This window comes from Drosophila rhopaloa, unplaced genomic scaffold, assembly GCF_018152115.1.
Source record: "Drosophila rhopaloa isolate 14029-0021.01 unplaced genomic scaffold, ASM1815211v1 contig_163, whole genome shotgun sequence".
Classification (NCBI taxonomy): Eukaryota; Metazoa; Arthropoda; class Insecta; order Diptera; family Drosophilidae; genus Drosophila; species Drosophila rhopaloa.
Window position 1 is genome coordinate 4,561,362 of NW_025335043.1, and position 23,156 is coordinate 4,584,517.

At 42.8% G+C, this 23,156-nt stretch overlaps 1 protein-coding gene across 1 annotated transcript; it reads right to left on the reverse strand.

Annotated features, from left to right (window-relative positions):
• Positions 1 to 1,786: 1,786 nt before the first annotated feature.
• LOC108053250 (homeobox protein caupolican) lies at positions 1,787 to 18,457 on the reverse strand. The gene is given in 6 exon segments (XM_017135852.2): positions 1,787 to 2,548; positions 2,550 to 2,875; positions 3,437 to 3,735; positions 5,820 to 5,926; positions 15,097 to 15,600; positions 18,082 to 18,457. Coding segments are annotated over 6 exon segments (2,040 nt in total). The 5' UTR covers positions 18,124 to 18,457.
• Positions 18,458 to 23,156: the final 4,699 nt, after the last annotated feature.

Below are 23,156 nucleotides of genomic sequence, written 5' to 3' on the forward strand. Positions count from 1 at the left end.
TACCGCCTTTTGTTACCTCCATTCATAAGTTTTCTGCTCACTTTGCTCTTGTTCTGTTTATGTCGGCGAATGCGTTTCCGGTCAGCGACACAGGAAAACACGTTTATAGCAAAATATTGTTCTTGTTTTTGGCTTTATCGTACACCATCGAAAGCCCTTAAATCACCACATGAGACTGCCTATGATTAACCAATAAAAATAAGACTGTATTATACTTATGCGAAAGGAAATGAAACGAACCGTCGGTTCTCATTTGTGTTCCAATTTATTAACACCTCTTTGTTTTTGTTTTTTATATTCTTCGATTAATTGTTCTAGCTGTTGTTTGCACTTTTTAATTCTATTTTTTTGTTTGCGCTTTAACGTATTTTCTTTCACTTATGAACATTGCTGTGATTGGTGGCAAATACAAACCTCATCAAAAGTATTTTTTAATGGAAACTTCAAATTTTTGTTTAGCTTGGTTTATTTTCATTTCAGATTTATTTGATAGTGAAAAAAGAAAGTGAAAAGTACTGGTAAGCTGCTCCATTAAATTTAGTCTAGACATCTTTATTCAGAGTTTTTGTTTTTTTAGTAACAAAAAAACACAAACATCACTTTTATATAATTTATAATATTTTACTTTTTCAACTATGTCCAGATATTTAGTTATTTTTCATATTTAAGGTATTTATAACTTATATAACTCCAGTGATATGAACTATATTTAATACCTGAAAAGATTGCCCAGAAGAAATGTTCCCAAACAAATAAATAAATGCCCATTTATTTTATTTATACCAATAATTGTGGCTTTTGTTTAATGTGTCTCATTATCATTCTTTTATTATAAGTATATACAGTTTTACTAATTTACACTACGCTTAGGGCGCTACAATTACGCGAGCTTACATACTTACAACTTGTGCATAAAGTACAGCAATACATGGATCTCTAGTTTAGGAAATAATTACACACGTAGAAAATTATGGTACATACGAAGTAAAATAAATTAAATTTATAAACGACAGGAACAAATTGGTAACTTAAGACGATAAAAACAATAACAGCTAAATCAATGATTGCTCGTGTACATTTGGCTTGGGTTTGGGCTCATTCGGTTGGGAAGGTTGGGAAATGGGGATACAATGGGGTTTCTTTTCAGCAGACTTGGGTTGATATGTTTTGGGGTCCCTCCACAGGGCCATTTAAAAGGTCCGCTGGCTATGAACTCAAATCGAAGGAAAGTAAAAACACGATATAATGGAAGTCTACAGAGTAATACAGAAGTGGACCTAGCTGCCAGGAATTGTGCTTCTATAATTTAGTGGGTGTTACGGATCTGCCATCATCTCGGTTATGTTTAGTGGTCGGGTATGTATGTATTCATTGATGTCGCCCTGCTATATATCTTCCAATTTACATCCTATAAGCTCTGATTGCATAAGTTGTATGTAATTAAATTAACGTATCTTCAAATGGTTTTTGGATTATCTTCTCCACAAAATTGCACAACGTCTGGGGCAGCGGTTGGGTGTGTTTTTTTTTGTATTTAGTTTCTTTTGTTTTGTTTCGAATTTCATTAGTTGTCACATTCATTTTGTTGGGGGCCCATGCCAAAAGGAACCGCTGCATTTCAGCTGGTTTTTTTTATGTTTTCTGCTTGCTATTTGGTATAAGCGGCGTTAATCAAAATACCGAATAATCACATTGTAAATTATTGTCCGAAAGTGTAATTATACCTTTCAAGCCCGGGCCTCGCAATCGTAATCGGAAGCGGAATCGGAGCCGAAACTATAAGTGACTACGGCCGCAGGAGCGTGAGCTTCTGCTGCTCCCGGAAGGCGATCAGCGAGCGGAAGGCGGAGATGGGCGAGGCAACTGGGGCCGCCGGATCCGGAGAGGATGCCGATGGATGTCATGGCTTTGCACTCAGCGAGGTCACATTCACGCCGGGCGATATCTTTCCGGAGTGCGAGCTGGAGGACGAGGCGGTGGAGTTGCTGGATATTGGTCCCATCATGTGCTGCGCCGCCGATTGTCCACTGCTCGTGGGTATATGGACCACGTCGCAGCCCATGGACGAGGACGAACTGGAGGCGGAGGGCGAGGCCACGGGCGGTGGGGCCACCTGCTGTGGGCCACCCGATCCTCCCGAGGTCGTCAGGCTGAGCGGTGCAAAGTGGGGTCCATTGGCTGCTCCCGAAACCGCCGCCTTCCACAGCAGCGGATTCATTCCGAGCGGTCCATTGTGGGCCGCCAAACTGGCTCCGAAACTGCGCTGATGCTCGAGGAACTCCTGCGTGGGAGCACTCAAGTGCGCCGCAGCTGGTCCATAGAATCCTCGGTACAAATCCGGGCGGACGTAGGGTGAATAGTTGGGAATCCTGGCCGCCAGGGGCGATAGAATCTTTCCCGGTGAGGGCTGCTGGCCAGGATGTCCGTAGAAGCCGGGATGTGCAGGCGGTAGGTCGACGAGATTGTCCTTGGGCCCGGAGCTCGAGTCCTTGCTGTCCTTGGAGGCCATGTCGGCCAGCGACCAGATCCTCGGCTTTGCCGTGCCCCCCCACCGCTGTCTGCAGCGAGTTCTGCTGCGCCTGTTGGTGCTGCTGCAGCAGCTGCTGCTGGTGGTGGTGGTAGGCGGCTATGTCTGGAGGCGATCCCGCCGGCGGCCGGAAGTGGTGGTGCAGGGCGGCGGGGTGGAAGAGGGGGTGGGCGCCTGGCGGCATGCTGCCGGGGCGGTCGTACAGGTCCGGTGAGCCATTCGGCGATCCTGGTCGCGACTCGGACCACTCGCTGTTGTTGCTCTCGCCCGGGCGGTCGGCCATCATGTCGGCCAGGCGACCGGAGCGGTCCTTGTCGTCCGTGGAGCCCACGCCGGAGTCCTTGGCATCTGCAAGGAGTCAAAAAAGAGGTGGCGAAAATTAGAATAAAATCAAGAAAAGATAATACTACATATATTACTTTTTAAGCAATATCTGAGTGCCACGAATATAAGATTCCCGCTAACCAAAGCCCTTTTATATAATTTGTTGCCTACTTAAAAGGGCTTTTTATCAAAAAATATTCTTTATGATACATTTAAATATTTCTTTGGATATTTTTCTCAATATTTTTGAACAAACTTATTTCATTTTATGTAAAACATTTGTACAAACCAGTAAATTTAGAATCTATTTTTTTATTAATCACTTAATATAGATCATTGCCTAAGTTTTTTTTAGAAATCTTAAGGTGTGAGTCAACGGCTTGAATAAAAATGAATAGAAAAAGTTTGTCAAAATAATATATTACGGTGCCAGAGTACCAAAAGTAAATATAAGCTCAATCTTTAATTTTTTTGTTTCTCCGCAAATAAGTTTCAAGTTTAAGGGGACAATTTCCGACTATTTTTTCAGAGCATTTTTTTTTAGTGATTAATTATGAAATAGTGTTAATATGTTACATCTCTTACCTAGCAGATCATTATCCTCCGTGTTCTTATCGTCGTCATCGTCGATATTAGCGTCATCGTCGTCGACGCGATTCCTGGGCTCCCAGGTCATCTTGTTCTCCTTTTTCAGTCTTCTTCTCGCGTTGGCGAACCACGTGGACACCTGCGTCAGCGTCATCTTGGTGATAATGGCCAGCATTATTTTCTCGCCCTTGGTGGGGTACGGGTTCTTCTTGTGCTCGTTGAGCCAGGCCTTCAATGTGGAGGTGGTCTCGCGGGTGGCGTTCTTCCTCCTGGCCCCGTTCAAATCCATGCCGTAGCTGCAAGAAATAAGCGAAGAAAAGGCCAAATTAGACGGGGCTTGCAAGTCTGGTGCGGACATCATTTGTGCGATAAGAAAACGGCCAACGACCATTCCCCGAATTGCCAGCAGGTGATTAAGGTCAGAATGGAATGCAGACCCAGCTGTTGCCAGGTCGTTTGGAGTTCTTTAAATATGCGCCGGGCCCAAACAATTGTTGCAATTTGTTAAACTGCCCAACAACCATGCGACGGTGGGCGGGCGGCTTTGTTCTGCGTTAAATTTGTTCATCATAAACGCATTTGCATGGGCCCAGAACATTTATGCCCGTGCAGTTTGCGGTCTGACACATTGCTCCCCATCCCACTGTGCCATCGATGGTCGATGGTCGAATGTCGCCGCATGCCTCCTCGAACGACAACTGTCCTTTATCGCTTTTTGTGGGCAGTTAACATGAACGTTTTTAGTATATTGGTATATATACATTGCGACGGGGGGTATATATATGCCGGAATGCTTTACTACACTGGGAGATACACTTTGTTTTCATATGTAGGCAATAACTTTCTTTAGAGTGGATTTTTTTTGGTAGCTCAAATGTGTTTTTTAAATAAAACTATCAAATATGAATTTAATTTTTTAAAGTTTTCTGCTACATATTTTCTTTCAGCCCTCTATAATTCCCAACTTGATTTTTAGAGTTTAAAAAACGAAATAATATTATAGCTAATATAATATATAAAAAAAGCCAAATGGAAATGCATAATGGGAAAACATGGATTTTACAATTTTTTATATGGATTATTGAAATGGGCAAATAATTTAATTGGGGTACAAAATAAGTACAAATGAAATGAGGATACCAAATGGGCTACTTCCTTTTAGAATTTTTGTTACCCTAAAAGGGATAATAACATTTTTGATTTTAGGACCTAGCATTGTTTTTTCGCAGTGTTCGGAATGCAAAACAGCTACGGGGGAGAGACAGAGCCATCGCATCGCATCGCATACATGTGTAGCTGTCTCATTTGTAGTTTTCAGACAGCTGCCCGATCCGATCCCATCCCATCCGAACCGAAGCGAACGGCGAGAAGAGCGGATGACAACGATGTCAACTGGATGCTATATAGGAACGACTCTGCTGCGTTCGCTGCATTAATTAATTTAAGTTTGAATGCAAAGTGTCGCCGAGTGCGAAACACCTGCGCAGACAGGCACTCTGCCTTTGATCACCTGACAGCTGAATACATTTTTTTAATTTTCCTATCAGCGCTGTAAATGATTGGTGACGACAACAACGACGCCCCCATGGGTAATGCTGCTGTGGGCAAAAAATTAAAGGTGGGGCCCCATCGTATTCCTCCTGAATTTTGAATCGAATTCGCCAACAGCCAGCACGTCACGGCGAAATAACTCAAAATTGATTTATGGCGAATATGGCTGGTCGATAGACAACACAACAACACAACAACGCAACAACGCATCGATATCAACAGTAGCTGCATGAGTCAACTATCAAATTTTGTTATGAGTGTCAATTACAGGGGAAACAATGGGCCCAACGTTGTACCTGTCCGAAACGTGAGGTGACGTGACGGGATGTTGTCGATTGTTTAGCCGGCAATTGTGTTTGGAAATTTATGTCACTTTGACCACTGCAGTGTTTGTGGTTTTTTGGTTTGGGATTGGGCTTGGGTTTTGGAGGTGCGCTTCACTGCGATCGGCGGAAGCAGCCCGCCGACGTGCAAACGATCAATTACAAGCGAATAAATTGCCGGCGGGCTGCGGGGGAAATTGGAAATTCGAATGCCACTGCGCCTGCGTGCCAATATGCCGGACTTTTACTATTCGAACGCACTTTTCCGAGCCGGCATTTAAATGCACCTGCACGCACCTGCAGCACCTCAATCCCAAACCCAATACCAATCCCAATCCCACTCACGTTCCGATCGACGCCTTTCAGCGGACCACCATCGGGGTTTATCGATTGGGAATGGGTATAGGAATGGGATTGGGAATGGGAATGAGCTGGTAATGGCCATGGGGAAGTATCTGTCGGATTCAGACACTCGTACTTTCTGCCAAACTATGACTAATCCTTACCTGTTGAACGGATAGCCGGCGAAGGCCGCATCGTAGGGGTGATACATCGAGGGATATGGCCAGGGCGATGCTCCGGCCACCAGGTTCTCCTTCAGATCGATCCCAGCCTGAAATAAACACACAGATAACACAAATTTTTGTTAGTTGTTTTGTCATTTTAATTTTAGACTAATTTCCAGACGTATTTCTGAATTTAGATTGACCCCGAGAGCAATGGGCCAGACCTTGAACCAAAATTATTAAAAATCATGTTAAACAAATCATTAAGACATCTTCGGGTCTATTTTTTTGATTCTATGGATGCCTTATCAACAAAACAGAGAAAAAAAATGATTGCTCATTTATTTTGAATCTATTAAACATTTATGGAAGAAACGGGCGTTAGCTGCTTTAAAAGTGCTCAACATTTTTGTTGACCTTAAAGGTTCTTAAAAAAAATTAATAAGATTTAAATTACACTTGAAAAACTGTAATAAAATTTCCGTATTAGGTTAAAATAGTTTCCTATCAGAAGTATTGTAAAGGTAAATAATGTAATAGCTAAAATATTACTGACAGAAAAAACATAAAAAATTCTCGATCGATAAATATCTAAATTAATCTAACATATCACGGCCAAGGTAAATGAATGTATAAACTGGCACTATGGTTTTTTTTACATACGAAAAATGTCACTAACATAATTCGTGTTATTCTATAAACTGAGTAATTTATTAGACCACAAGTTAGCCCCACTGTGGAGCATTTGTAGTGATAAGCCGGCCACAATCTGACCAGCATCAGGCGAGCATGTGGGCATGTCGTGACTCTGGCAGTGACTTTAGGAGCAAATAGCTCGCGTCTGCACTGCGTTCGGAGTTGCCAGAGATTGCCTCCTTAATCGCAGAGCTAGTACATGCACATTTCGCCATTAGGCAGTTGATAGGAATCACAGAAAACATTTAGGAACACAGACTTTGGCACTGATAGGCGTGGGACAGGCGTGTAATATAGAGCGCTGATTAAGTTTAACACGACAATTATCTGCGCGTCTTGTCTCAACTCGCTGCGACATTTGCCAGCTGTTAAGGCGATAATGACGGAGCGACAGAGGCAGCTGCTGATTCCACTAAAATCACCATAGCCTATAGTATTATATATACCCGATTTCGGGGGCATATTCGTCAGTAAAAAAAAACCCCAGCCGCAGTTATGACAAGCAAGTTGCAAATAGTCGCCAGCCGAAAAACAGCGGGGGTACGAAAACAAGATGCGAAATCAATGAGAACCAGCCCGATACAGATCTACATGGCACCGCAGGACGAGTGCAGGATACTCTCGGATGCAGGTCCCAAAATCTATTGTCTCGGTGTCGCGACGAGCGTCTGGCCAGATTGCTGCCAAAGCGGAAATATTTTTATGTCGCCAACACGAAAATGTTGCTGTTGCGCTGATGTTGCCGTTGCTGTTGCTGTTGCAACATCGCTATCGCCGACCATCGACTTGGAGTAGGAGTAGGAGTGAGAGTAGTCTTTCCCCGGGGTCTCTGTATCGGTCTGGCCAAAAGGTTCCTTCTGCCCCGGTAAGAGACTCGTTTGCGCAGCATGTGGTGAGTGCGAGTACAGCGGCGATAGACTGATAAACAGCAAAAGCAACAGCCACAGATCTCGAGGGCCAGGTTAACTCCAGGGCCAAGGCCCTTTGACAGGTCCGGCACTCGAAAAAAATAATGATAATCATATTTCGCATGTTAGGATCTTGAATTCCCTTTCAGATTTCTATGGAACAACGTTCTCCAAGCTCAGCAATAGGCTTTTCAAATTAAAAAAACGTATCTGTCGATCAAGCAAACGTTTCTCTTTTTCTCTAATAACTTTAAATATTTTCTTTTCCTTTCCATTTAGGTTATGATATTGCTAAAACACTTGAGAATGAATTAACATATTTCTTTTTTAAATTCAGAAACACAGCTTATGCCATAAAAAGATTACTTTATGTGTGTGAAAGAAACAAATATTTTGTAAGCTAAAAAAAGAACCAAGAATACTTTTCTTCAATAAATTTAAACATATGTTTAATGCGATCAGAAATTGTACATTAATTCATTGAAGGCAAGAAGTTGCTCTGAATTTTTTAAACCAGTTTATATAACGTTCAATTTTTTTTAACAAAACATGAAGATTTTTCTTTGCATCCGATTTCAGAGTTGAGGATTATTATTTTCTGAGTGGAGAAGAAGACGGTGACTCCTTGCCATTGCAGAAGTCAGTTAGCCGAACATGGACAGCGTTTTGGGACAGACTATATTAAATTACAACAGGCTGCTCCTATTTCTCAATGGAAGCTCCCAACCCAGAGCTCGACCGAAACCGGTTTACGTTTTACAACCTTTACAATAATCACGCCCGGCTATCACAGGAATTGGGCAAAAGTCGGGGCTGAGGATGGGATAGGATCCCGACTCCGACTCCGACTCCGACTCAAAATCCGAATCTGTGTCGTGCGTGTTTGGCAGCGAGTGCGTGTAGGCCATGATGTCGATGCGGGCAAAGCGCATATAATAAATTGTTGCCGGCTACCAGGAAAGTATCTCCACGGAGCAACAGTAGCTGGTAGCTATTGCAGCTCGATTCTCTGGTGGAAAACGCACCCGTGCCGGGATTTGCGCTGGCGGTGGTTAATATTAACAACATTCGACATGTTTGCGTCTGCGTTTATTATTACCAATACTGCGATGCGGCAGCACTGGCAGCAGGAGCAGCAACAGTTGCAGCAGCAACATCTGCAGCAGCAACATCCACAGCAGCCACCGCACAGATACAACTCGTTTTCGAGTTAAATATTGCATTACCACTGGCGACGACAACTGCAATTGTAAAAGCGTTGTAGCGCAGATCGCATATTGCCGATTGCTTGTTCTTCCGCAACAATGTTTATGCATTTGCAAAATGTTTGTAGTTTTATCACTAGAGCTTGTTCCTACGGTTTGTGAATTGTGTACTTGGGCATTAAATGTCCCCCAATGTGACCACCATCAGCGAATCGGGAAAGATTTTTACATTAGCCCATCGATTTCTACCAAATTGGGTTTGGTTTTAAATGGTAGCAAAGGTTAGTTGATAGATCAATATTTAAAACCTTTTAAATTTTAAAGAAACTTTACAGAAGAATACATTTAATACGAATATGTAAGCATAAGCTTTCTTAGCATCTCAAACCTAAAGTGCCTTAAGCTTTTCAACTTTAAAGAACTAGTTTAAGCCCTAAAATAAGTAGTATTTCCATGATGTTCAAATTAAAGTTAAGTTTTATTTCCCAAAATAAATCTTTGTAAATGGTTAGGCATATAAAAAATTCTCCTAGAAATATTATACGCCACAAATACCCTCAATAACCCCTTATAATTAGTCTGTTAACATTTCCCATTAATCATCTCTGCACAGGCAAAGCTAATATTTGGTAAGAAAATTGTAAGCCAAAGTCTGAATTTGAGTTGAACAAGCTCGAGAAACTTTTCCCCACCCACCGGACGAACATGAATGAGTGACCACTGTTGGCCGCAAGACCTCAAGTGGTTAGATGTCTGATCCGCTGGATCTTAACAACCGGAGTGCGTCGTTTCACGCATCGGGAAGTGCGGTTTGCCGGCTCCCAGTTCCCAGTTCTCAATTCTCAGGTCCCAGATCCCTCGGAATCCCCTTCACCCATCTCCTGTCTGCGGGCAAATTAAATAATTCAAATTAAAATGGGACTTTGTCTTCATTACCAAGGAAATTCTGCGACTGTGTTCCCTTCACGCCAAACGTCAATGGGCAGTGCCTGGGGATTATATGGCTGGGGTTTTTGGGGAAAAGGGGAGGTGAGGGGCCTCCGGCTCCTGTGGTCTGTCGCCCTGATGCGCCACGATTTGAGCGATGCGCGTAATGACGGGTCGAGTTAATTAATTGCTGCTTCGATTTAAAAATAAACGCACGTTTGCCCGCCGCATTCCCGCCTGTACAGCGAAGAATGAATGGAATCGGAATTGGAATCGGATTCGTATTCCGAATTGGAGTCGGAATCGAAATTGAAATTGAAATTGACGACAGCGCTGAGTTTGAGTCGCGCCAAAGAATGCGTTCTGTCCTAGGAGAGCTAATCTACACTGATAACATTTCAAATTGATAAAACTGTTCAATTTCCGTTTGAGAATTAAACCAATAATTTTTGTAGTATCAAAAAGAATTTGTATGATTTATATTAGACAATTATTATATTATTTTAAGATTAGTGAAATTGTGAAATTTGCCATAAAAGCTTTTTCCCATAAAATTTGAAATACGGAAGTAAAAAATCATTTTGAAACTAAAAAATAGTTATTATATATGGGCATAGATTTGGTTGGCCATTCCTTGTGTTTTAAATGAAAATGTTACTTTAAAATCCAAATTTTTTTCTGTGCACCTTTTGGTTTCTTCCCCTTTTAAAACTGGAGCTCCCAACTCCCGATGACACTTTTTTTTCACAACTCGCTTATAAAGTTGTTCCACTGAGGTTGCTGTTGTTGGTGTTGATGTTGCTGGTCGTGTTGCCTGTTTGTTTGTACGTTGTTCGAATGCGTTGCCATGACTGCTAATTTGTTTGTTGTAGGCAGGGCGGCCATTCAGGCCTTCACACACACACAGCCCTACACACAAATACCAAGGCACAGTGCTTCCTTTTCCTTTGCCACCCATATAAAAGTGCAAAATTTACTGTTAACGAACATTTTCAACTTTGCCAAAAAGCCAAACAACAACGGCAGCAACACAAAAACTTTCCACAACACTTACGGCAACAACAATGAGATTGGTGCGAGCAGTAAATGTATTTAGTACTTTGGCACACAACCTACTTCCCTACCCATAAGTACCCCACCCCCACCCCCGAACCCCAACCCCAAAACACCCACTCACCCGTCACCTTGCCATTAGAAAAGCAACCCCCAAAAAACAACACGACAACACTTCGACATTTTCAAAAGTTGACAAATCAGTGCATGTAGCCAAGGTTCCAAGGAGCAGCAGGATGTTCCAGGATCGGGAGTTCGTGGTCGGGAGGCTGTACGAGTGGCCATATCTCGGGGTTGTTTTCTCTATGATGCCAGAGTGTGATATCTGGAGTGGGATTGCCCTTACGGTTCGTTCGGTTCCAGTGCGAAAGAGAGTGGTCCGATTTGTAGTTGCTTTCTGCTACATTTTGTAGCAAACTTGCCGGGGGCAAAAGTTTTTGTGACTCCCACAGGATATGAGCGTATACCGCACATTTGAGCCAGCCATACAGTCAGCCTTTTGTTGGGTGGAAAACCCAGTGCGACTATGTTGTCGAGTGTGAAATTTCATGCTTGCATTGTTGTCGTTGATGATGTTGCGGCACTTAAACTGGGGAAAAGTCAATATACCATTTTGGCTACTTGCCCAGCGTCAAGTGTCTAAAAACACCCATCCGCCCTGTTTTCAGTATGGCTTGTGTGTTCGCATTCGGGTCGAAGGCTCCAGGCTCCCCTTTTTGCGTAGGGAAAGTTTAAGTGGAACTCGGAGGACCCTCATTAGACTTTGAAAGTTACTTAGCTTAAAATTTACCAAAAAAAAATGTTGTCCTTAGCCTTAACTTAATTAGTTCTTTTGGTTCAAATGAAGTATGATTTTCTGTGACTATTAGATCCAGTTTAGATTTAAGGAAATAATAAATGAATAAATAATAAATTCTGAAAATTATAATTTTAAGGCTCTAAGACTTTTTTTGATATATTTTTTAAATCACGAACTAGTATATTTAAATATTTTATTGTAGTGCTTGAAAAAATTAGAATTTTCCTCACAAATTAAAACAGAAAATATTGAAAAAATCAATTTATCAAACATTTATCGAACTAAAAAAAATACAGAGAATACAAATACAAAGAACTATTTTCGGAATACGTTTAATACTCTCTCTATTATCCTGAAATGTTTCAAATCAATTAGATTGATACATTTCGAATTTCCCTTGACGCAGAGAGAATTCCAAAATATATTCCCCGCAACAGGAACCCAACAAAAGACCCATTTTAAATTAAGGCCGACATTCGGCAATTAACAAAATTAATTTCTCCGAGTGTCAGTGAACAGCGAGTGCAGGATGCAACATATGCGCCGGGGTCGCAGTCAATTTCGGACTTAAGGATAAACAGATAAACGGATGAATGGATCGCACTGGGACGAACGGAGGGCGGACAGGCTGACAGGCTGTCACTTGCGTGTTGACAAATTTATTAATAAGGTACGAGGCGGCAGCGGCCGTCGACGCCCCCCAAAAAAACACAAGATGGAAAACTGGGAAAACCGGGAAAACCGGGAGAGCGGAAAAGGGACGCAAGGCAAAACACCGGGCGCGGCCTGGGCTCAGCCTATTTGTTAGCGGGCGGCGCTCTTCAAATGTATCTTGTGCCATTTGAAATGACAGCGATGCCGCCGCGGTGCACCGTCTCATCCACTGGAGTCGTCATCGTCATCGTCATCCACCTTCAAACCGGAGTCACATACTCGGAGTCGGAGTCGGAGACGGAGTTTTTGGGAGCGGGATATATATTCCCGCGCTGCGGCAAACTGACAGCCGCTTGACAGCTCGTGTCAAAGTAATGAATCCACCGCATTGAGCAGACACTTTTACAACTAGGCTGTATCTACATGTATATCTATACGGCCGTGGATGTGGATAGCGACACAAAGAGAAATCGCTCCAGTTTAGCGCCGGCGGCTGAAGTGACTAATTACGACCCCGGATGATTTATTTAGCAGATGCCACGACCCGACCTGTTTTGTCTTTTAAACGCTGCCATCAATACTGAGCCGTGTAAATCCTCCGTGATCTCAAGTGCCCCGGCCACATGACACTTCAATCACATCGTACTAAATTGCCGTGTCAGCGGGCGGATGGAATATATGTATATATATAGTGCTCCGATCGATCTGATCGATGCCTTTCGTTGCGACTTTCATAATTTGTTTGGGCACAATGGCTAAATTTATACAGCTACTGAGTGCAGACCGGTTCTCTAATTTTATCACATTATCCCCCTACCTCGAAGTAAACCAGTTCAAATGCTAATTTCGTTTTGAATATTTTATTACGCGAAACACCAATGGTGGACAGCAAGATTGCACTTAAATCACTTGACTGCGATAATATTTAATCACACATTAGCGTTCGTTCACAGAGATCAGCACATATTGTTTTCACCCACCGACTGTGTTTAGTGACAACAACTATGCAGAGTTAGCCCTTTCCCGATTTTCATTCCACTTCATCTCCATCTCCATCTCCAGTAGTGGCATTCTAAATACTCAACGGGCCATTCATTAAACTCTCAGTTTCAATTTCACAGTCGTCAGCTCTTTTCTTTTCGAGTTCTGCTTCTGTTTCTTTTGCCCCGAGTGCCGTCGCCGTCAGCTTTTAAGACTTTTTTCTTTTTGGCTTGTAAGCAAATAAATTTATGTGTTCACTTTTGAATGCGACATTTTATCGGATCATATTTAATGGGCGCTGTTAGGGAGTCCAGAGAAGGAGGCCTCCACAAAGGAGAACCGAAATTGCCCACCGATTCGAAGACAAATTTGAACATTTAATTTGAAGTAAATACCTGTGTCAGTTTAAATGGCATTTTATGTTTGATTTTGGGAATTAAATAAAACAGAACTTGAAATTTAAACGGAGGATTTTGTACTAAATTTGTCAACATTTTAAAAATAGTTCAAAAAAAAAAATTCAAGAAGGAATGTATCAAATGTCATAAATTAATTACAGTTTATCTAAAACATTTTTGTATCTACGAGTTCTTTGAATACTTTAATACACTTTAAATGAACAACTATTTTTCTCAGCCACAAACATTTTTAAACCGAATTCAACAACAATTTCAACAAGTAAGGAATGTACATAATGCACATTAATCAATGACTCTGGTTTTCCCCCATTCAATTACGCTCCTTTTAACAGTTTTACAGACAATTAAAAATAGGATACACATTGAATTACAGCTTTCCCATTCCGCCTAACTTTCCTCAAAACATTTTGTGAGACATTGTATTTAGTTCGATTGACTGGTAAATGCAGTTTCTCCAAAACCACCTAAATTTTCGCCAGAATCGAACACATGCCAGAGTGGAATACACAAACCCAAACCCAAACCTAAACCAAACCAATGGGTGTCCAGTCCTTGGGCTCCGCATGTGGTCCCCGAGAACATTGTGTCCAAATAGAATTGTTGGCAAACAAAGGCAAATTACATGATGCTATTAGAAGCAATGCGAGGCGAACAAAGGGCCGACGGCGAAGCGCCGGACATGTGGTGACCAAACCAAGACATGCCACAGTCCATTGTCCATAAATTCGGACAGTGCAGCAGTTCGTAGGGATTCCGATCCGATCCGATCCCCCGAACGACTTGCAGATCGAGTTAAGCCAACAATATTTCGCAACTCTGCGGTCTCGCCTGCACAATGTGACTTGAAATATCACTGGGGCGAACGAAAGGTCAGGCGTAGGCTTAGGCCCTAAGTACTGGGGACCTGTGGACCTGTGGCCCCCACGCCTGACAAATCGCTCCAAGCGAGGCTCCGCTGTAGGCCAGCACAAGTTCGGAAGCATAGACGGCACAGGGACACGGTACACGATCAAATGACGACGCGACTTCAACTTCAACTTCGATGGTGGTCTCCCGCTCCTCGACTCGACAAATTCACAAATTTATTGCGCCATTGTTCGGGGCATATGACTTATGAACAGGCTTTATTATGCACAGAAAACAAAATAGTTATAAAACCAAAAATACATTTTGGTTAGGTATAAACAAAATTATATCACTGAACTTTGAATGGCCAGAAATATATCCAATTTAAGATGGCACAAATTGAACAATTCATTTCAGGCTTTAACTTTTATTTTATGCTAAACATGCATTTTAAATCATTATAATATTTATGTTTTAGACAAACTCTTTTATTAATGTGAACTATTTTTTAATCAATTATTGGCTTTGCATTGCTTATCCGTTATTGAAATTTAAGAAATATTGTTTTATGGAAAGCTTTTTAAAAACCATAATCGCAATTTTAAAAGATGTATATTGTTTCTAATTTCCTAAATATTTAGAACACCTCTATCTCTAAGATCACTTATATTTATCACTGCGAAAGTTAATCGATATTGAACTATTACATTTTGGTTCATGGTTTTCCCTGAGTGTAAGTCTATAGGTCTCCCCAATTTCAAATATTTGTCCACGACTGAGTTCACTTACCGGATTGGCGTAGAACGGCGGCTGATCCGCGGCGATGCCGGAGAGGTAGGCGGACATGCCCTCCGGATAGACGCCGAGCGGGACTCCTCCGGCGGCGGCTAGTCGCTGGTAGTTGAGCATGTCGTACTGGCAGGAGCAGATCGTCTGGCCGCTCACCGGATCCGTGTAGATGGTGCGACCCGTATCACAGCAGCGGTTGGGCGGGTTGCCCGCTCCGGGCGCCGGTGCTCCACCGGGGGCGGAGGAGTGCGGCCCGGGGGGCGGGGCGCCCACGAGGGAGAGGGCGGGCATGCCGGCGGACGGGCCGCACGGCGAGGTGGAGCGGGCGCCCGGCGGCACCGTCGAGGTCACCATGCCACTGTGGCCTGGCCCGGCGATTCCGGGTGCACTTAGCGGCTGGGCGGCGGTACAGGCGAGCGTGGGCAGCGTCGACGGCGGACTCTGCGGAGCGTTGGTTGGAGGCGTGTTGGGCGACGAGGTGGCAAGGTGAGTTGAAACGGCATTCTGCAATAGAACGAAAAGCAATAATAGTTAATCATTTATTCGAGGTTTTAGAAATACCCCTATAATATAAAATTTTGTTTTTATCACCTAAATTCTTTTCTCTCTTTCACTTTATGATGATTTGAGGTTGATGATCATTTTTGCAAATAGAAAAAGGTTGGAACAAGATATGGTTGATATTAAAAACTATAGTTAGTTGTAATATATTTAATTTATTGTCCAAAAAACTTTGTAAAGGTAAAGTCATGTGAAGTAGTACCCAATCAAAAAAAAAAAAGAAAATCAATTAAATTAGTTTTAAAATTTATAAAGAATGTTAAAAAATTAATTTAAGACTTTGCTGTACATTATTTAATGTTATAATAAAAGATTCATTCAATAAGGAAATAACAACAAGAGGAAATGCATAAAATCAAATAAATGTGCACTCTTTCCCAAGCAATAGGCCATATTCGAATAAAATTAAACAAGCACTAATCCCAAAACGAGACTAATTTAAATCGATAATTCACCAAAAAGTTTCCCATCCCCGATATGTATTTCATAAATTTGATTATACGACTTTGATCTTCTCCAATCCATTTCTCAAGTTTATGGCGGCCCATTAAAGCGCTGCTTCTTGCGATGGATAAAAAGCCCCAATAGACGGTCTACTGTACCCAGCTACCAGCTGGCACTAAAACTTAATTAAAAACGTTGCCCCTTATCAGCGCGATAAGCGCGTCTCTCCAGTGGGTTGTGGGCTGTCCACGGGCCCTTCAGAACCTCGGAGCCCCAGAACAGGGATCCCGAACCGCTGTCTCAGTCAATAAAACGAAACTCTTCCCCCACCTCCGCTTTCCCGATCCCGATTCCGATCCCATACCAATACCCAAACCCAAACCCCTTTCCCCGGGACGATCTTCAAAGTGGGGCCGCCATTACCAACAAATCATGTTTTCGATTGACAACATTGATTTAAATTACACAGCCGATTGCTGCCAACGACGACAGCGGCAACAGCAATAGCAACAACTGCATCGACAACCAGCAACATCGACAACCAGCAACGTTAACGGCAACGTCCTAAGAGCAATTTGATTGTAAGTTGTCCAATGACTGCCTGGATCGGGACGCTATATAGTATAGTGTGTGTCTGTGTGTGCACATAAGCCTATCGCGCACTTTTGTCAACACTTTTAGTCAACTGCAACAACAGCAACAGCAGTGCAACAGCAACAACACTGGACAAGAGCAACGTACACATTCGCACATGCGACAACGGGGGAACAAACAAGTTTCAGGTTTGTTTATCGCTGCCTCTTTGGTTAACTTCTCCACTTCTTGGGGCCGCTCTTCCCGTTTAACATTTTACAAATGATCCGAGGCGTAAGATACGATTTTATCGCAGGCCGGCGGTCACAGAGCTGCATGTTGTATCGGTCGTGATTGATACCGCCGCAATGTGTTGCTGTTGGGATACGGTGTTGCTGTTGCTGTTGGTGTTGGTGTTGCTGTTGCGTCTCGTGCTTTCATCAAGTGACAACTCAAGTGGCCCTATGCGATTAAAAATTAATTCCCGGTGTTTGCTGGATGGATGGATGGATCCACTATACGCTTCCTTATCAGCTGGCTCTTTGAATCAGCCGCCGATGATTATCGACTATCTAGCTGCAGGCAATGTATTTGGACTTCAATATTAAGCAGAAGTGGTCATATACTGGGGGACTAAACTTATATTCGGGTAGCCATTATTGAATGGGTATAGAATAACAACCATTCATGTCACTCTGGGCATGTTTGTTTAAACAGCATTTAATATTTTCCTGATATTCTGTTTCGGCTTTAGTGTTGCGCCACAAGTTGCCTCTTGCACTCAGCGATCGAGTGTGTATATAAATATATGCTCAAGTGTCGAGTTTAAGTGATTACATTTGGGCAAGATGGCAATATTAACTGGGCATATTTGCCAGAGGATTGGATTACCAAACAGGCCAAAAGAAAGGGGATTATTATGGCCAGAGGGGAGGAAGTAAGTCTGAAATCTTATTGGCTTTCCACACACCTTCAACTGTGACTAAGGAAAGTACGAAGTGACCTTGCCAGCTTGGTTAACAACCAAAGACATAGATAAAAGAAATTTTTCGAATTGGCAGCCAGTTTTTCGTGTGTTCAGCTAATGTAGCACACTTGTGGTCCTGACATTTTCAAACGGATTTGGCAGACATCGATCTGAACATTTTTATCTGTTTTATTTTTAAAACCATGTCTTCCGTTTGCCAAATCAAAATGTTAGGGCATTACGAACACAGCAAAATCCCACTGCTTGTACACTTATACATGTGTTCGGTTGATTTACTTCTGGTGATCCTAGGATGGATTTCGCGATCAACAAACGGGTTTGCGCAAATGCAATCAAATTGTCACTATTCAAATGTCAAAGTCAGCCATTAACAGGCCATCTTACAAGTAATAAAATTGAAAACAAATTGAAGTACGCACCATTACTAAACAGATACCGGTTTCATTACTGTGCACTGTCATTTAATATTAATTTTTGCTTTTAACTAAAACTATAAAGCAAATCTTAAAGTTACGATGCACCGATCGATGGACTCGCGCGCACTGAACCGAAGTATGTATAATCCGAAAGTGATCTGTGATTGATCCGAACTAGTTTGTTTGTTTTTTGAGTGGTGATTTTGAGTTAAATCCGGCTTGGGAGTATAGTTTTTTTAAGTCGTATGTTTTTTATGTATTTTCTTTCACTTATTTGCACTTGCCGACGGCGAAAAGGAGCTGGCCAACTGACGCGACAGCCAACGGCCAACAGCAGGCGCTACTGGGGGCACCGTAAATCCGGTTAAATCCGACGGGGGTTACGGATCGAATCGAATCGGATCGGAGATTGGAGGAGCTATCCGGAGGATGCGAGGTCGAGCAAACGAAGCACGAATGAATCTGAGACGGTGTGGTATCTGAATCCGATTCCCAATTCTGAATCCAGCTCGCAGAACGACGGCGAGCGGCGGGCAGAGAGCACAGCAGTATTATTATTTTCACACAGCCACTGCGGCGGACACGAACGATACGAACAATCTGCGTAACAGTCAAAAGTAGACTAACATGAGTTTCTTGAGCAACTACAAAGTGTACGACAAATGGGAATTACACGACAACCGACAATCGAAAAACAGCGCAGGCAACAGCAACAACAACAGCAGCGAGTCGTCCACGCACCACCACATAGATACTTTCACCCGTTTCCACTGTATTTGTGAGCGAGAGAGAGCGTAAAACTGGTTTCTCCCCTTATTTTTACTTCCTTTTCTCTGGTATTAGTGCGTTCTCTTTGCTCTTTTTGAGAGTAGTGAAGTATCTGTGTGTGTTCGAAGTAGAGATGTGTGCGTGCGAAAAGTATCTGTGAGGTGGAAAAAGTAGCAAACGAGGCGGCACGACGACGAACACGAACGGCAACAACGGCAATAATGATTATCATTATAAGTGGGCTGGCCGCTCTGGCTGTGTGTGGCATTGGGGGATTGGAATCGGAATCGGTGGCTATAGCTCCCTCCCTCCCCCCTCTCCCCCGTCGCAACCTTCACAGCCACTGCAAGAGCAAGGGAGACAGAGCGAACCGGTTGGTTAGACCAGAGGGGGCAAAAAAGTATCTACCGCCTGCTTGTGACCATAAATAAAGTATCTGCCAGCTGCGGCCGGCGAGAGCGGGATGGCTATAGCCGCTGCGGCGCTGCCCACGAATCGCATCCAACGGCAGCGACAGCAGCAATATCGCAAGTTGCTCGCGTTGGCTGTCGAGTTGCTGGTGTGCAAGCGAGATGGCACGCCAGCGGCAGCAGCAGCAGCAGCAACACCGAGCGGCAGAACATGAAAAAATTAACTTAACAACTAGAAAAATGGCTGTTATTGCGTGTTGTTGTAAATGCCGATGTATGTATTTGTAGGCGGTTGTTGTTGCTGCTGTTGTTGCTGATGTTGTTGCTGCTCTTGTTGCTGCTGCTGTTGTTGCTGCTGTTGCTGCTGCTGTTGCAACGCTGCTACTTGCTGCTGTTGCTGCTGCCGCCGCAGTTGCTGCTGCTGCTGCTGCTGCCGTGGGTGTTGCTACGTGTAGTTGTTGCCATAAACAACACAACAACACGAACGTCGCGACGTATGAAAGCAAAGTGTTTACGCTCGCTTCTCGCTTTTCGCCGCTGATGAAAAAAGAAAAGCCTGATGAACATGAACGAGACTCGTGAAGAGGTTGGGCCAACGCGATGGGTAATGTTTTATCATCCGCCTCTGCCGCAGTCGCAGTTGGCAGTACCCCCACCCCCCTAAAGCCCCACTCCCCAAAGAGACCCTCCGGCCCACCCCGCCCCCCTCTTGACCGCTTTGGCTCTTTGGCTGGATTGGTGGCATCTTTCGCGCTGCTCCAACAAAAACGCCACCGCAGCTGCCGTCGCTGCTGCTTTTGCTGCTACAACATACGCTCTTACATTTTATTATGTAGGTATTTGTTTTTTGTTTTTGCCTCTTGCCGTGGCGTTTCTTTAACTTTTTCTAATTAATTGAAACGCCACTCGAGAGAAGTGACGGCAGCTGTTAGAGCGGGATGGCGTTTATGTGCTACATATGTATTCAACGTGTGTACTTGGAGTACATTCGAAAGCTACTTTGTCGTTCCTGGCAATCGGTGGTTATCCCCCGCTGCCACACCCCCATTTTCCTTGCCGCCCACCTGAGCTCGGTGTCGCACACGCAGTAAACAAATTCTTACAACATTTAAATGAAGTCACCGAAGCTTTATCCTTTTCCATTGCTCCGACATTAACGATTAGTTTTTCGATAGTCATTTATTAAGGGGTTCGCTGTCCACGGGGACGACGGTCCGTAAGTTTTCATGAAAATTAATGGATTGACAATGCCAAAATAAAAGTTTAACCAACCACCGTATTAAGGTCACTCACATGAGGTTAAGGTTATTTTCTTGAAAAGGAATGCCTTTTATTTTTTTCCATGAACGAAAATATATAATTTTGTACTCTTTTTTTAAAATTTTTTAAATCTTTTGATCATGAAACATAGAATGATAATAAAAATAGTTAACAACTATTAAAATATCATTTTTATCAATTTTATTTAAAAAAAAAAAATTATCGAATTAATAATAAAAAAAATAAAAAAAATACAATTGTCCAAATAATAATATTAATAACAATGATCGCCAAAAAAATATTGATATTTTAATAAAAGTGTTTATTTTTTGTAATATGGTTAGAAAATAAAATATAGTCGAATATAACTAATCCAAATTCATTTTAAATTTAACCCTTTTCTCTTTACTTGGGATCACTTACATTATTCTTATGACGAAAAAGAAAATGGTGTTTCTTGGTTAACCCACTTTAAGTGACTTTTACGATCCGTATCTGTATCTGGCATCAGTATCTTCTTTTTAATTCAGAGCGACATTAATTGGCTTGCGAGCAACAAATTCAGATCACGTTAACCCATTGGCGCGCCTACAAAATTGCCGTCGCCTTCTGTGCAGAAACACGGCAGCAACAACTGCAACAACACTGGCAACCGCAGCACCAACTTGTCCCATGGGCGGGGAAAAAAGGGGGCGAAACCGGGGGGAAGAGGGGGTTTCGGCCAGCCAGAAGCAACCTTTTTCGAGGCGGGCTTACTGGCGCTAAGAGAGCCCAGAAAGAGTGAGACAGAGTACACGGAAAAGTTGCCCCAAATGGCCGCAAGCAAAAGCGGGAGGGCAAGATGATGCCAAAGCCAACTCCCCAAAAAAAAAAAACCCCCCTCCATCTCCCACCACCAAGCCAACATAGTCGTTAGTCGCAGTCGATCCAAATCCAGAAACAACGCCAGTCTTTGTTTAACGATTTTTATATTTCGAACACGAGATATATTTGTATCCTTTGTACTTCGCTTGTTGCCACAGAGTACGAGTATCTGTGTGTTGGCCATGTAGTCGTATTGTATCTGTATATTGATGGCTTCGCCTCGCTTCGTTGAGCTTCGTATCTGGGGGATACGTAGCCGGCCCCCTCTTCGTTTGCCCCCGAATGTATCTCTTCTTGTTTGCAGATAGCTCGTGGAGCTCAGGAGCACCAGACGAGACCAGGCCAATGATGATTGTGAGCTGAGCCCAGCGCCAAGTGAAGTCAAGCCAAGCACACACCATTTTTCGTATCTATGTATCTTTGTATCTTCGTATCTGCAAGCGCGTGTTGCGGTGCGGAGTGCGTACCCGAGTACGCGTCTACAAACGTCGACATGAATTTTAATCTAATAGATACAAATGAAAAGGTGTTTGTGTGCTCCGCTCCGGTGTAATCACTTTGACTCGCCGGGCTTTTGGGCGTATAGTTGCGGTCGGGCCTTCGCTTTTGCCTCCGCCCGAGGAGTATAGTTCAAGTATTGATTCGTTGGGGATTTTATTGCCCCCCCAATTCCCTTTCCTTTTCCTAACTTTCCCGGAGGACTTATCTCGGGAGTTCCCTTGAGCCTGCGGTTATGCCTGTGCGTCTGCTGGATTTCGCCTCTTTATACAATGTTTTTGATTGATTTTCTTCAAGGAGGTTTATTGAAGAGCAGCGAAAACTTGTAATAAGTACCGAAATTGGGGATTCTTATTGAAAGAAAGTAGTCAGATTGGGGGAAAAGGGACAACAGACACTTGCTTTGCAATTTAATAGTACATTTAAAAGCTTTGGTTAGTTTTAATGGGACAACTCAATAAGTTGTTAGGAAAATATTTTTAACTACAAAGTTTGATTTATCCTGAATATTGAAATGATTGATATAATGGCCATATCAAGTGCTTAAAATAAAAGTTAAAAAAAGTGATAGTCAATCGATTTTTAAGAAGATAAAATATTTTTAAAGATTTTGTTTTAGCTGGGAAGCTTATTAATTAAGTTTAGCTACAATGATCGGAGAATTACTGTGTTGTGAGGACTTAGCCAATAGCTACAATAAACACATAAGAAAATGTTGTTTATCGTTAATGTTTTCTTAAAATAAATGTATTAAGAGACGTGTGTTGAAAAAACGGTGACAGAGTCATTTTTTATCAAGTTAATTTTGTAAAATTACATATTTAAGAAAATAACAAAATAAGTTTTGAATTTATTTAACATTAAAGCTTTAAAACTGACAATAGTGAATTTTCAGATGGGGGCAAGTCTCACATAAAAAACGTAAAATGTTCCCTCACGTTTAAAATAATTAAAATTTCAAGAAATTTGATTTATATTTGAGGGTGACGAAGTAGATTTCTGAGTTCTGGGGGAGGAGCAACGGGAATGCGGCTGCTGTCTTGACGATTACACGGCTGCAATCCGAGAAGTTGCTAATGGCAAGTGGGCCAAGATGCAGCCAACCAGCTAACCGACCAACCAGCCATTAATGAACGACCAGCAGAGGAGCAGAAGACAAAGGAGTGCTCTTCTCTATCTGGGCATCCGAATCGAGGGGGTCTGCAGAGGGCAGATGGGGGCACCTCCTGCCTGTGTATCTGTATCTGTGGGGAGGTGCATCTGCAGTCGTACCTGTAT